At 42.1% G+C, this 13,708-nt stretch overlaps 1 protein-coding gene across 1 annotated transcript in view; it reads left to right on the top strand.

Moving 5' to 3' along the window:
• The window catches only part of ces2b (carboxylesterase 2b), a 40,814-nt gene extending 28,811 nt beyond the window's left edge, over positions 1–12,003 (top strand). Inside the window, exons 16-25 of the mRNA XM_029758775.1 lie at positions 1,935–2,068; positions 3,920–4,073; positions 4,198–4,302; positions 4,424–4,525; positions 5,386–5,526; positions 6,254–6,331; positions 6,434–6,581; positions 8,485–8,634; positions 11,316–11,388; positions 11,493–12,003. Coding sequence (XP_029614635.1) covers positions 1,935–2,068; positions 3,920–4,073; positions 4,198–4,302; positions 4,424–4,525; positions 5,386–5,526; positions 6,254–6,331; positions 6,434–6,581; positions 8,485–8,634; positions 11,316–11,388; positions 11,493–11,676 — 1,269 coding nt within the window. The 3' untranslated portion in view covers positions 11,677–12,003. The remainder of the gene's footprint in view (positions 1–1,934; positions 2,069–3,919; positions 4,074–4,197; positions 4,303–4,423; positions 4,526–5,385; positions 5,527–6,253; positions 6,332–6,433; positions 6,582–8,484; positions 8,635–11,315; positions 11,389–11,492) is intronic.
• Positions 12,004–13,708: the final 1,705 nt, after the last annotated feature.

The following is a 13,708-nucleotide window of genomic DNA, read 5'->3' as shown; positions in this document are numbered from 1 at the left end:
TCAGCAATACAAAATTTGGTTTAATTATTTATTTACTAAATACCTAAATAATCACACAGAATTACATATACACAGAATGTATCATACATTGATTACAAATTATGTCATAAAGGAAAACGTCCCTAGCGGACGGATCAGATATGACAGCTGGTTACACAAAGAAAGGCGGGTGGGGTTTGAATGAAAGAGCGGGAAGACTGAGGAACAAAGGGAGAAGCTATGTCTCTATCGGGCCGTAGGCAGCTACTCTATCGTAAATACAGTATCTTATGCATTCTAAATTACCGCCCATTTGAAAAAGGAAAATGCAATAAATATTTACTCTGAGCTGCGCTTCGATCGGTTGGTCATAGATGGGAGGCTGGGTTGTCCTTTGAAGAATGTATTGTGGTAAAATGGATACTTGGTAGTACCGTCGTCTTGTGGTAGAACATATACTCTGTCCGTCCTCTCCTAGCCCAAGTCTACAGTTGCTGCGCTAACGCGACGGCTAGGAGGTATCACTTCTTTAGTGAATAAGAGTTCAAAGTTCTGCTTTGCTATGCTATATTCTGGCTGGTATAGTCAAAATTCATCCTTCCGTCACCTTCACATTGAAATTCGATGCTAATTTCGTTAGGTTCTCTAATGTTGGCTTAGTTCTGTAGGTGGTCTTTGTTCTTTCAACGTGGGGACCTCAAGTCCACACGTCCTTGGAACAGGTTATTATCTGAGCCCTTTTAACGTAGGACTGTTGTCCTAACGTCCTCGGAACAGAAAGTTACATTTTCGTCAAGGGGCTTATATAGGATTGGGAGAGAGGGCTGTGTTTCATAGTTTACACCCAGTGTCTGTTCACATGGGCGGGGCCTCTGAGTGAGCAGTGTGGTGTTCTTCTGACAAACCGTTCTCTCAAAATTCTCTCTAAAATTAAATTTCTTTTTTCAGATTCACAAATAGTTTCATATTTAAACATTTAAATTGCACAAATTGCATTCCATGTGGATCTGATAACTAGAATGTGTCGACTTTCCAAGATACAGTTTATGTCATCCTGTTATTAGTAATAATGTCTCAGACAACAACTGATCTGAGATCATATTCATTAAGTACCAACGCATATTTTCAACTGGTTGGATTACCGAAATATGGTTCCGTTTCCCATCTTTTGATGTCACCAGACTCTCCATGTTAACAAAGGGATTTTCAATAGTCACATTGGTAGAGTAGAGAGAGGAAAAAGGGAAAAGGTATTTATGGGGGTCATAAACCTCCCCTATCAAGCCAACGTCATGACACCCTCATCCATACAGTCAGAACTGCAGTCAGAACTGCCGCTAGCGTTTTGGGGCCCTAAGCAAAAGTTTGTTGAGGGGCACTTCCATCTTGCTTAGCAAAATACTCTTGACAGCGAAACGAAGATTTAGCAATTTGTTTCATGCAATTCTACTCATTTTGCCATGGGGTGGAGAGAAATGTTTGTAGTTTTGAATATTCTATATGAGTGAGGGTGACTAACAAAATCAATGGGGGCAACCCAGTTGGTAATTCAACCATGATTGCTACAAGTTTAGATAGCTGGCTGCTAGACTAATTGTCATTCAATTAAACAAATGTATTTATTGAGCCCTTTATAGATCAGCAGACGTCATGAAGTGCTTATACAGAAACCCAGCCTAAAACCCCCAAAAGTGAGCAATGCGGATGTAAAGTCAGTGACTGACCTAACAAGAGAAAAACTGCTGATGCACAACAGAAGTTTGAAATTGCACATTGTGTATTCTACTATTCTAACTCTTAATATTAAGTTGAGACCCAGACTGAGTTCCTAAAAAAAAAATATATGTTTTTGGGGCGAAATTGATGCGCGGTGTAGGCCCCTAATCAATTAATCATCAATCACTCTGGTACAGCTTGTGTTCAGATGATCAGCATGTATTGCTTGTGTTTCTCAGGTCATGGTTTGGATCCATGGTGGCGGATTCATCATGGGCTCTGCATCAACATATGATGGTTCTGCTTTGGCTGCATACCAGGATGTGGTTGTGGTGCTGATCCAATACCGTTTGGGACTGCTGGGGTTCTTCAGGTAAGACTGAACCACTACTGAACCACACACAAATGGAACCAACTTTTCTGCAGCCGTCATTGACAAGCATTTGGCACAACACCTTTTATAAAAAAAAAAATCTTACAATACAAAAATAGACAAAGACAATAGACAACTTAACATTTACGTACATTCATTTCTACAGACATTAATGACATCACACTTGCTCAGACCAACATGTTCCCACCGTATCAACACCCATGCTGCCCATCTCACAATAATATTTTCTCTCCTTCCTCATCCTTTGCAAGTGCTTGTAATATTTTATGGCTTCAAATTTTACTATTTTGTTTGTCTCTCTAGCCCAAATGTTTTCAATATTTAGATAATAATGCATTTGATTCATCCACTGTCTTAACAATGGAGGGTCATTAGATTTTTTCCAAAAAAAAGTACAGTTGTAAGGTTCTGTATTTATTTTCTTAGTCAACATTGTGTTCTGTTTCTTTGTGTTCTTGAACATAGCTCTGTTTCTTTGTGTTCTTGAACATAGCTCTGTCTTTCATTCTTGTTCATTGATTTCACCTGTGTTAGTTACTCACCTGGTCTCATCAGCTCCTTATTTAGTTCAGTTCATTCTGTTTGTGCCTTTGTGAGATATTGTTCGTTTTGACTCTAAGCCTTTTCCTAGCTCGTTTGTGAGAACCAGTAATTGCCTTCAGTCCTTGTTTTGATTCCCCTGCCCGTTTGCCTATCTGTGTATGACCATTGCCTGCCTGTAACCACGATTCCTTCCTTCTGTGAAGGTGTATTAAACACCTGCCGCGCTCTGCGAGTGAATCTACACCTTTTTCTCCCTGAGTATTCACTACAACGGTCCAACCCCATTGGGTATCTTTCTGCAGCCTCATATGCCATGTATTGAAATATGCAGATAGATGGATTAAAATAACATATATTGTAAAACTTCTGACAGCCAACTTTCTACCTCTGCCGATCATTTTTTGACTTTATCGCACTCTCAGAAGGCATGAATCATTGAGTCACTTAGTTTTACACTTAAGACATGACTCTGCTGTTGTGCTTTAGAATTTGTGAATTTTGTCTCTTGTATGTCAGTTGGATAGGCTTTCATTCTTAATGACCAATGGGTTTTCAGTATCAACACCAGTGGTGTAAAGTACTTATGTAAAAATACTTTAAAGTACTACATAAGTCGTTTTTTGTGGTATCTGTACTTTATTATTTATATTTTTGACTACTTTTACTTTTACTCCGCTACATTCCTAATGAAAATAATGTACTTTCTACTCCATACATTTTCCCTGACACTCAAAAGTACTAATTACATTTTGAATGCTTAACAGGACAGGAAAAGGGTCTAATTCACACACTTAAAGAGAATATCCCTGGTCACATCTACTGTATCTGATCTGGCTGAGTCACTAAACACAAATGCTTTGTTTGTAAATTATGTCTGAGTGTTGGAGTGTGCCCCTGGCTATCTGTAAATACAAAAAGAAAAAGAAAATCGTGCCATCTGGTTTGCTTAATATAAGGAATTTGAAATTATTTATAACTCTACTTTTAATACTTAAGTATATTTTAGGATTTACATTTACTTTTGATACTTAAGTATATTTACAACTAAATACTTTTTTACTTTTACTCAAGTAGGATTTTACTGGGTGACTTTCACTTGAGTCCTTTTCTATTAAGGTATCTTTACTTTTACTCAAGTATAACAACTGGGTACTTTTTCCACCACTGATCAACACTAAAGTTCATTTTGGTGGCATAGTTAATGAGTGTATTTGATGTCTATTTCACCTGTTTTGGGTCTATGTTGAAGACATTATTTTACTTAAGTTTCCCATCTCTTCCATACAGCACAGGAGACAAGTATGCCCCAGGGAACATGGGACTACTTGATCAGGTGGAAGCCTTGCGGTGGGTCCAGGAGCACATCCACAACTTTGGGGGCGACTCCAAGTCGGTCACCATATTTGGAGAGTCTGCTGGTGGAGTGAGTGTGTCATTAATGGTGAGGCGCGCACACACACACACACACACACACACACACACACACACACACACACACACACACACACACACACAGATTGTTTGTGCTGTTGAAAAGGCTCTAAACATTTTTTATTTTTTGCTAGCTTCATTCACCATTGTCTGCTGGTCTGTTCCATCGTGCGATAGCTGAGAGTGGTACTGCAGCTATGGACGCTATCATACATTCCGACCCCCTGTCTGTGGCCCAGGTATTTTAAAACTCTTTCTCTCCACAAAAAAAGGTAAACACTGTCACAGGTATACATCACACCATCAATTTCCTATTTTTCATCACAACCATGGCAAGTGATTATTTTGTTTGTGTCATAGATGGTGGCAACCATATTGGGCTGTAACAGCAGCAACACAGAGCAGATTGCAGACTGTGTGGAGAAGATGACTGCTGATGACATAGTTAATGTTCATAAACAGGTGAGATGTCCTGGACACCAGAATTATTTCAGCACTGTTCTCTGATATAAGCCACAACAAACTTTTAGGCTCAGTTATATTACCTTTTTTATTTGTAACTCAGTCAGGGTCTCTGCTTACTATTGAGAGTAAGAATAGTAGAATACACCAGGTGCCATTTTCTCTTGTTATGCCAGTCACTGACAGTCAACATGTTTAGTCTAGCCAGTTATCTAAACTTGTAGTAATCATGGCTAAATATCGACAAAGGATTTTGTTTGTCATTTTCACTCAGATATCACAATAACATGGCATAAGTCATTACAAAATGTGTAGAATTGCAGGAAATTAGCTTTAAAACTGCACAAATTGATTTCCACCCCATGGCAAAATGGGTAGAATTGCAGAAAATATGCGGTAAATCTACATTTTTTCTCTTTGACCCATGGCAAAATAAGTATATTTGCTTGACTGTTCTAAAAGTGCAATGTTTTCTCTCCACCCCATGGCAAAATGTGTAGAATTGCAGAAATTGTGCTTTAAAACTGTAATATTTTCTTTACACCTTATGGCATAATGTGTAAAGAAAATTGCTGGAAATGTACTTTAAAATGAAAATATTTATCTCCACCATCAAGAGGGGGGCCACCAACATATTTTGCCACAAGGTGTGAAGCCCCACAACCAAATCTCGCTTAGGGCATCCAAAAGGCTAAAGCCGGCCCAACAGAGCCTACAGTGTTTTCCAGCGAGCCATGTTTGTGAGCGAGTACTGAGCCTAAACTTTCCCCAGAGGCATACTGCTTGAATGCAGTGTGATTTTGCACTTTTTATCTGGCAGCCCCTGAATAATTATGTTCTCAACATTTGTCTTTTTAAAGAACCAAATGTTGCGAATTGGTGTGACTGTTGGCGGGCATTTCCTGCCCAAGTTGTTGACTGAGAGTTTCCATAACCATGAGATGCACAAGGTGCCGTTTATGACGGGCACCAATACTGACGAAGGTTGGCTACTGGCGAACGTAAGTCAGCTTTGAACATGTATTTCAATATGTATAACAACTGAATATTGGATGTGACTTGGATAACACTAAGTTGAAAACATGAAGTTAACAACAGAAAGTTGTTCTTTCTGCTAATTAGGGATGGTTTCAACAACTATAGTAACAGCTTTAGGCCATATTAACATGTTATATCGTTCTTTAGCAATTGCTTTTGAAATGCATAGGAATGTAGTAATGTTTTTATTAATATACAAGTGGTATGAGGGAAAAGTCACTTTCACTTTTGTAATAACAAAAAACCTCCCACTCGTACTGTGTAAAATGTTAATACAATGTTGTTACTAAGGAGAGCAACACATGTTAAAATGGATCGTTTGGGATTTTTGCAATGCCCTTTATCTACTTCCCTAAAGCCAGATGAACTCATGGATACCATTTTATGTATCTGCATCCAATATGAAGGTACATAGAGGTAGTTTCGCAAGCCAATTCTAACTAGCATGTTAGCTGTTCCCATAGACTTCCAATCATTGCGCTAGAGCTAATTAGGAACTTCTTTCAAACTGCATTGAGATGCATAAAAATGGTATCCACGAGTTCGTTTGACTTTGGGGAAGTAGATAAAAGGCCTCATTGCAAAAATCCAAAACTATCCCTTTAAGAGTGACAATGTAAAGTGTCACTGTGACTTGATTTTCATTTTCCAATTGCAATGGTTGAATGTTGTACTCCTTGTACTCCCTAGATGATGGCACCTCCTGGTTGGGTGGATGGAATAGACCGGGAGCAAGTCATGCCTCTTTTGGCATTATGTTACCCTGATGTAAGTATATGCAGTCACACCAAGAAATTGCTCAGATGAAATGCCTCATTACTGATCACAATGCATGATGTGGCTACACTGAAGGGTCTTTGTCTCATTCAGTCTAAGGATCAGTGGATAACTGAGCTGATAGCAGATGAATACCTGGGAACCTCTGGAGATCGGATTAAAAACCGTGATGGGTTCATTGAGCTGGTTGGGGATGCTTTGTTTACCATTCCTGCTCTTACGACAGCAGGCTTCCACAGAGGTAAGCTCAGGAGTCAAGGACATTAAAGTGGATGTAGATGTTTCCTCACCCTGAAAGTAGTCAATGGGTCAGGAGAAACTCTAATCCAAGCCAGTACAAACTTAAACTAACTTTAGTCACTGCTAGATAAAAATCAATGGAAGTGATAGGGGGAACCGTCCAATATTCTACATTTCATCATGACCAAATCAACAAAAATCAACTCCATCTGACATCAAATTCAAATACATATTTACTGGTCACATACACATATTTAGCAAATGTTACTGCGGGCGTAGTGAAATTCTTGTAAATCAAGTTGGAAAATCCTGAACTTCCCTTTTAATCTATTAATTATTAGAGGTTCAAGGAGCTTAGCTGGGTGAAACCCTATTGTATTTGTTGCCGTTGATTGTTATTAATCCGGTTCGGCCAAAATTTGCTGAAAAGATACAAATTCCCGTGAGAGAATAGGGCCTAGGAGGATGCAACCCTGCATGACGGTAAAGAGTCATGGGCCACACCCTCTCACGCAATACCATGCCAATTGGCCACATGGTGGCGCTATAACAAGCAATTGAAAATGCACATTTTTGAAAGGTCACACCCTTACCCAGTGTGACCTAGAGTCCTGAAATTTGGTACATTGATCTGTCTCATCACATGAAACAAATTTGCCTCAAGAACCCAAAATGATGGATTTTCCGCCATGTTGAATTTTTTTAAAACACTTAACGCTACTCCTCTGGCACCAAATGACCGATCTGCACGAAACTTGATATATAGCATCCATGGACCATGGCCGCTACTTACCAATAAACATTAACAAGGACGTTGTCTGGCACATAAATGCATATAAATCAGACACAAATATTCGTATTGTAACAAAACTTGATACACATGTTCCAAACACTTTTAAGACTCAACATAAGCACGCACATTGAGATCCACCATACAGTGGCGCTATATCTCTTGATCTATTTAACTCGGCGATTCCATTTTTCAAACATGCTCAGGGATGTGAGTCTAGGTTTGACCTTATGGTGGCGCTGTTGGGACAGGAAAAAACAATCATGCAAGCTCATTGGCTTATAGTGGCCATGTTGTTTAAGGTAGAGTCTGGGAAAAAAGATGTGCGTCTATAGAAGCTATATACCAAATTTGGTACCAATTGGTCCAGTAGTTCTGGAGAAGAAGACGTTTAAAGTAATCAACATAAAAAAAAATTGTCCAAAATACAGGTAACTGCCGAAATAAAGGAAACACCAACATAAAGTGTCTTAATAACGCGTTGGGCCATCACGAGCCACCAGAACAGCTTCAATGTACCTTGGCATAGATTCTACAAATGTCTGGAACTATTGGAAGGATTCATCCACGAGAAATTACATCATCGTTTTGTTTGAAAACGCTGTCTCAGGCGCCGCTGTTCAATTGGGTTGAGATCTGGTGACTGAGACACACACACACACACACTTTAAACCCCCCTATGCTCCTGTGAGACCCTTCTTTCAAAGTCTAGCCATGGTAGCCAGAAGAATGGCCAACTGTATATTTTCATACATGACCCTAAGCTTGACGGGATGTTAATAAACTCAGGAACCACACCTGTGTGGAAGCATCTGCATTCAATATACTTTGTGTCACTCATTTACTCAAGTGTTTCCTTTATTTTGGTAGTAACCTGTACATCAAAAGCATATTGCATGATCTGTTAGATTTTGAGTTCTGATATTCGGCAAGCATGGTAAGAGTACAAAAGTAGCTCATCCTAGAATGATGTGTCCAATTTGTCTTGATTGTGGGGCCATAGTTCGAACCCTGCCATGGCTGCTTGCAGTTATGTTTCATCAATGTTCTTAGTTTGTCGAAATGGTTGTGTGCAATCTTTCCATAATTGTTATTGTCTTATCCCACACAACAGATGCAGGTGTGCCTGTGTACCTGTATGAGTTCCAGCAAACTCCCAGCATGCTTAAGAAGATGAGGCCGAGTTTCGTTGGGTCTGACCATGGAGATGAGCTTATGTTTGTTTTTGGATACTGCTTCACAACATCACATGTTACAATTGATGGTAAATAAATACTCTACCAACTCTACCTGCAATACCCCTGATCTTTGCCATAAATAACGTACACTATATATACAAAAGTATGTGGATACTCCTTCAAATTTGTGGATTCGGCTATTTCAGCCACACCCGTTGCTGACAGGTATATCAAATCGAGCACACAGCCTTGCAATCTCCATAGACAAACATTGGCAGTAGAACGGCCATACGGAAGAGCTCAGTGACCTTCAACATGGCACCATCATAGGATGCCACCTTTCCAATAAGTCAGTTTGTCAAATTTCTGCCCGCTAGAGTTGCCCCGGTCAACTGTAAGTGCTGTTGTTGTGAAGTGGAAACGTCTAGGCCACACAAGCTTACAGAACAGGACCGCCGAGTGCTGAAGCACGTAAAAATCATCTGTCCTCGGTTACAATACTCACTACCGAGTTCCAAACTGCCTCTGGAAGCAGCTTCATGAAATTGTTTCTATGGCCGAGCAGCCTAAGACCGCCATGCACAATGCCAAGTGTCGGCTGGAGTGGTGTTAAGCTTGCCGCCATTGGACTCTTTCAGCAGTGGAAACGCATTCTCTGGAGTGATGAATGACGCTTCACTATCTGGCAGTCCGACGGACGAATCTGGGTTTGGCGGATCCCAAATGCATAGGCCTAACTGTAAAGTTTGGTGGAGCAGGAATAATGGTTTGAGGCTATTTTTCATGGTTTGCGCTAGGCCCCTTAGTTCCAGTGAAGGGAAATCTTAACACTACAGCATACAATGACATTCTAGATGATTCTGTGCTTCCTACTTTGTGGCAACAGTTTGGGGATGGCCCTTTCCTGTTTCAACATTGCAATGCCCCCGTGCACAAAGCGAGGTCCATACAGAAATGGTTTGTCGAGATTGGTGTGGAAGAACTTGACTGGCCTGCACAGAATATTGGCCTCAACCCCATTGAACACCTTTTGGATTAATTGACTGCGAGCCAGGCATAATTACTCAACATCAGTGCCCGACCTCACTAATGCTCTTGTGGCTGAATGGAAGCAAGTCCCCTCAGCAATTTTCCAACAGCTAGTGGAAAGCCTTCCCAGAAGAGTGGAGTCTGTAATAGCAGCAAAGGGGAGACCAACTACATATTAATGCCCATGATTTTGGAATGAGATATTTGGCGAACAGGTGTCCACATAGTTTTGGTCATGTAGTCTGTCATACAAGCACTCACCACTAACTAGCTAAACTCAGCAAAAAAAGAAACATCCTCTCACTGTCAACTGCGTTTATTTTCAGCAAACTTAACATGTGTAAATATTTGTATGAACATAACAAGTTTCAACAACTGAGACATAAACTGAACAAGTTCCCGCAGACATGTGACTAACAGAAATTGAATAATGTGTCCCTGAACAAAGGGGGGATCAAATCAAAAGTAACAGTCAGTATCTGGTGTGGCCACCAGCTGCATTAAGTACTACAGTGCATCTTCACCTCATGGACTGCACCAGATTTGCCAGTTCTTGCTGTGAGATGTTACCCCACTCTTCCACCAAGGCACCTGCAAGTTCCCAGACATTTCTGGGGGCAATGGCCCTAGCCCTCACCCTCCGATCCAACAGGTCCCAGGCGTGCTCAATGGGATAGAGATTCGGGCTCTTCGCTGGCCATGGCAGAACACTGACATTCCTGTCTTGCAGGAAATCACACATAGAACGAGCAGTATGGCTGGTGGCATTGTCATGCTGGATGGTCATGTCAGGATGAGCCTGCAGGAAGGGTGCCACATGAGGGAGGATGTCGTCTTTCCTGTAACGCACAGCGTTGAGATTGCCTGCAATGACAACAAGCTCAGTCCGATGACGCTGTGACACACCGCCCCAGACCATGACGGACCCTCCACCTCCAAATCGATCCCGCTCCAGAGTACAGGCCTCGGTGAAATGCTCATTCCTTCGACAATAAACGCGAATCCGACCATCACCCTCGCTGAGACAAAACTGCAACTCTTCAGTGAAGAGCACTTTTTGCCAGTCCTGTCTGGTCCAGCGACGGTGGGTTTGTGCCCATAGGCGACGTTGCCGGTGATGTCTGGTGAGGACCTGCCTTACAACAGGCCTAGAAGCCCTCAGTCCAGCCTCTCTCAGCCTATTGTGGACAGTCTGAGCACTGATGAAGGGATTGTGCGTTCCTGATGTAACTTGGGCCGTTGTTGTTGCCATCCTGTACCTGTCCCACAGGTGTGATTTTCGGATGTAGCGATCCTGTGCAGGTGTTGTTACACGTGGTCTGCCACTGCGAGGACAATCAGCTGTCCGTCCTGTCTCCCCACATCTGCAGTCCTCATGCCTCCTTGCAACATGCCTAAGGCACGTTCATGCAGATGAGCAGGGACCCTGGGCATCTTTCCTTTGGTGTTTTTCAGAGTTAGTAGAAAGGCCTCTTTAGTGTCCTAAGTTTTCATAACTGTGACCTTAATTGCCTACCGTCTGTAAGCTGTTAGTGTCTTAACAACCTTTCCACAGGTGCATGTTCATTAATTGTTTATGGTTCATTGAACAAGCATGGGAAACAGTGTTTAAACCCTTTACAATGAAGATCTGTGAAGTTATTTGGATTTTGACTAATTATCTTTGAAAGACAGGGTCCTGAAAAAGGGCCGTTTATTTTTTTGCTGCGTTTACTAACTCTGAATTTCTTTCTTTCAGCCTTATGTACAGAGGAAGACGAGCAGCTAAGCGGAATCATGATGAGTTACTGGGGCAACTTTGCTCGTACAGGGTAGGAGCTTGTTCTATGTTTTTAAAACACATCGTTTAAACAAAAATAATAGGTAACAGTTATAGGTTATTAACTTCACTGTGTGTGTGTGTGTGTGTGTGTAGGTCTCCCAACGGGATCGGCCTAGTTCAGTGGCCACAGTACGGACCAGAAGGAGATTACCTGGGGATAGGGCTGGAGCAGGTACCTGGTCAACACCTGAAGAGGGACCGCTTCACCTTCATGACAAAGATCCTCCCTGAGAAAGTGCATTTGGTTCAAGAGAAGATTAAGCACAGTGAGCTGTAAGGCTCGTCTCCAAAAAAAAAGAATTTATCAACTCAGACTGTTAACTGAAATCAAACTTCAAATACAGTATTATTGCTAACAATTTAAATGTGTATGCATTGCATGATCATGAGCACAGTGTACATGACCTAGAGCACAATTTAACACTAATTTGGATGCACTGAATGTATGAATAGAATCTCAGATGAACTTTTAAGGAAACATTATTCTACAGTGAGATACCTCATTGATCCTTACTAATCCAAGTTGATTTTATAGCATTTACATGGAGAATTTCAAAATTTGACTGTTCATTGAATAAAACCGACTGTTCATTTTCCAACCCAATGCTATTCACTGGAATGATTTGACGGGGCTCTAGTAGTAGCGAGCATGACATGCCTTGGATATTTTCTGGGAAAAAAAAACGCATTCTACAAACTAAACCCCAAAATGACAAAGTGAAAACAGGTTTTTAGCAATTCTTTTTTTGCACATTTATTAAAAATAAAAACAGAAATTCCTTATCTACATAAGTATTCAGACCCTTTTCTATGAGACACGAAATTGAGGTCAGGTGCATCCTATTTCCATTGATCATCCTTGATGTTTCTACAACTTGATTGGAGTCCACCTTGGGGGGGGGGGGGCAATGCAAATAGTCTGGGTAGCCATTTGATTAGATGTTCAGGAGTCTTATGGCTTGGGGGAAGAAGCTGTTTAGAAGCCTCTTGGACTTAGATTTGGCACTCCAATACTACTTGCCATGCAGTAGCAGAGAGAACAGTCTATGACTAGGGTGGCTGGAGTCTTTGACAATTTTTCGGGCCTTCTTCTGACACCGGCTGGTATAGAGGTCCTGGATGGCAGGAAGCCGCAGTGATGGCAGGTAGCCTTCTTCTGACACCGGCTGGTATAGAGGTCCTGGATGGCAGGAAGCCGCAGTGATGGCAGGTAGCCTTCTTCTGACACCGGCTGGTATAGAGGTCCTGGATGGCAGTTGGCCGCAGTGATGTACTGGGCCGTACGCACTATCCTCTGTAGTGCCTTGCGGTCAGAGGCCGAGCATTTGCCATACCAGGCAGTGATGCAACCAGTCAAGATGCTCGTGATGGTGCAGCTGTAGAACCTTTTCAGGATCTGAGGACCCATGCCAAATGTTTTCAGTGTCCTGAGGGGGAATAGGTTTCGTCATGCCCTCTTCATGACTGTCTTGGTGTGGTTGGACAATGTTAGTTTGTTGGTGATGTGGACATCAAGGAACATGAAGCTCTCAACCTGTTTCGCTACAGCCCTGTTGATGAGAATGGGGGTGTGCCCGGTCCTCCTTTTCCAGTAGTCCACAATCATCTCCTTTGTCTTGATCACATTGAGGGAGAGGTCGTTGTCCTGGCACCACACGACCAGGTCTCTGACCTCCTCCATATAGGCTGTCTCGTCTGAACATAGGTGTTCCTTTTGTCCAGTTGGGAAAGGGCAGTGTGGAGTGCAATAGAGATTGCGTCATCTGTGGATCTGTTAGGGCGGTATGCAAATTGGAGTGGGTCTAGGATTTCTGGGATAATGGTGTTGGTGAGCCATGACCAGCCTTTCAAAGCACTTCATGGCTACAGACGTGAGTGCTACGGGTCGGTAGTCATTTAGGCAGGTTACCTTAGTGTTCTTGGGCACAGGGACTATGGTGGTCTGCTTGAAACATGTTGGTATTGCAGACTCAGACAGGGAGAGGTTGAAAATGTCAGTGAAGACACTTGCCAGTTGGTCAGCGCATGCTGGGAGTACACAGCCTGGTAATCTGTCCGGTCCACCGGCCTTGTGAATGTTGACCTGTTTAAAGGTCATAAATCACATCGGCTGTGGAGAGTGTGATCACACAGTCGTCCGGAACAGCTGATGCTCCCATGCGTGTTTCAGTGTTACTTGCCTCGAATCGAGCATAGAAGTAATTTAGCTCGTCTGGTAGGCTTGTGTCACTGGGCAGCTCTCGGCTGTGCTTCCCTTTGTAGTCTGTAATAGTTTGCAAGCCCTGCCACATCCGACGAGCGTCAGAGCC

Source organism: Salmo trutta, chromosome 7 (assembly GCF_901001165.1).
Source record: "Salmo trutta chromosome 7, fSalTru1.1, whole genome shotgun sequence".
Classification (NCBI taxonomy): Eukaryota; Metazoa; Chordata; class Actinopteri; order Salmoniformes; family Salmonidae; genus Salmo; species Salmo trutta.
The sequence above is the reverse complement of the archived record's forward strand: the minus strand, read 5'-3'. Positions and strand labels throughout refer to the sequence as shown.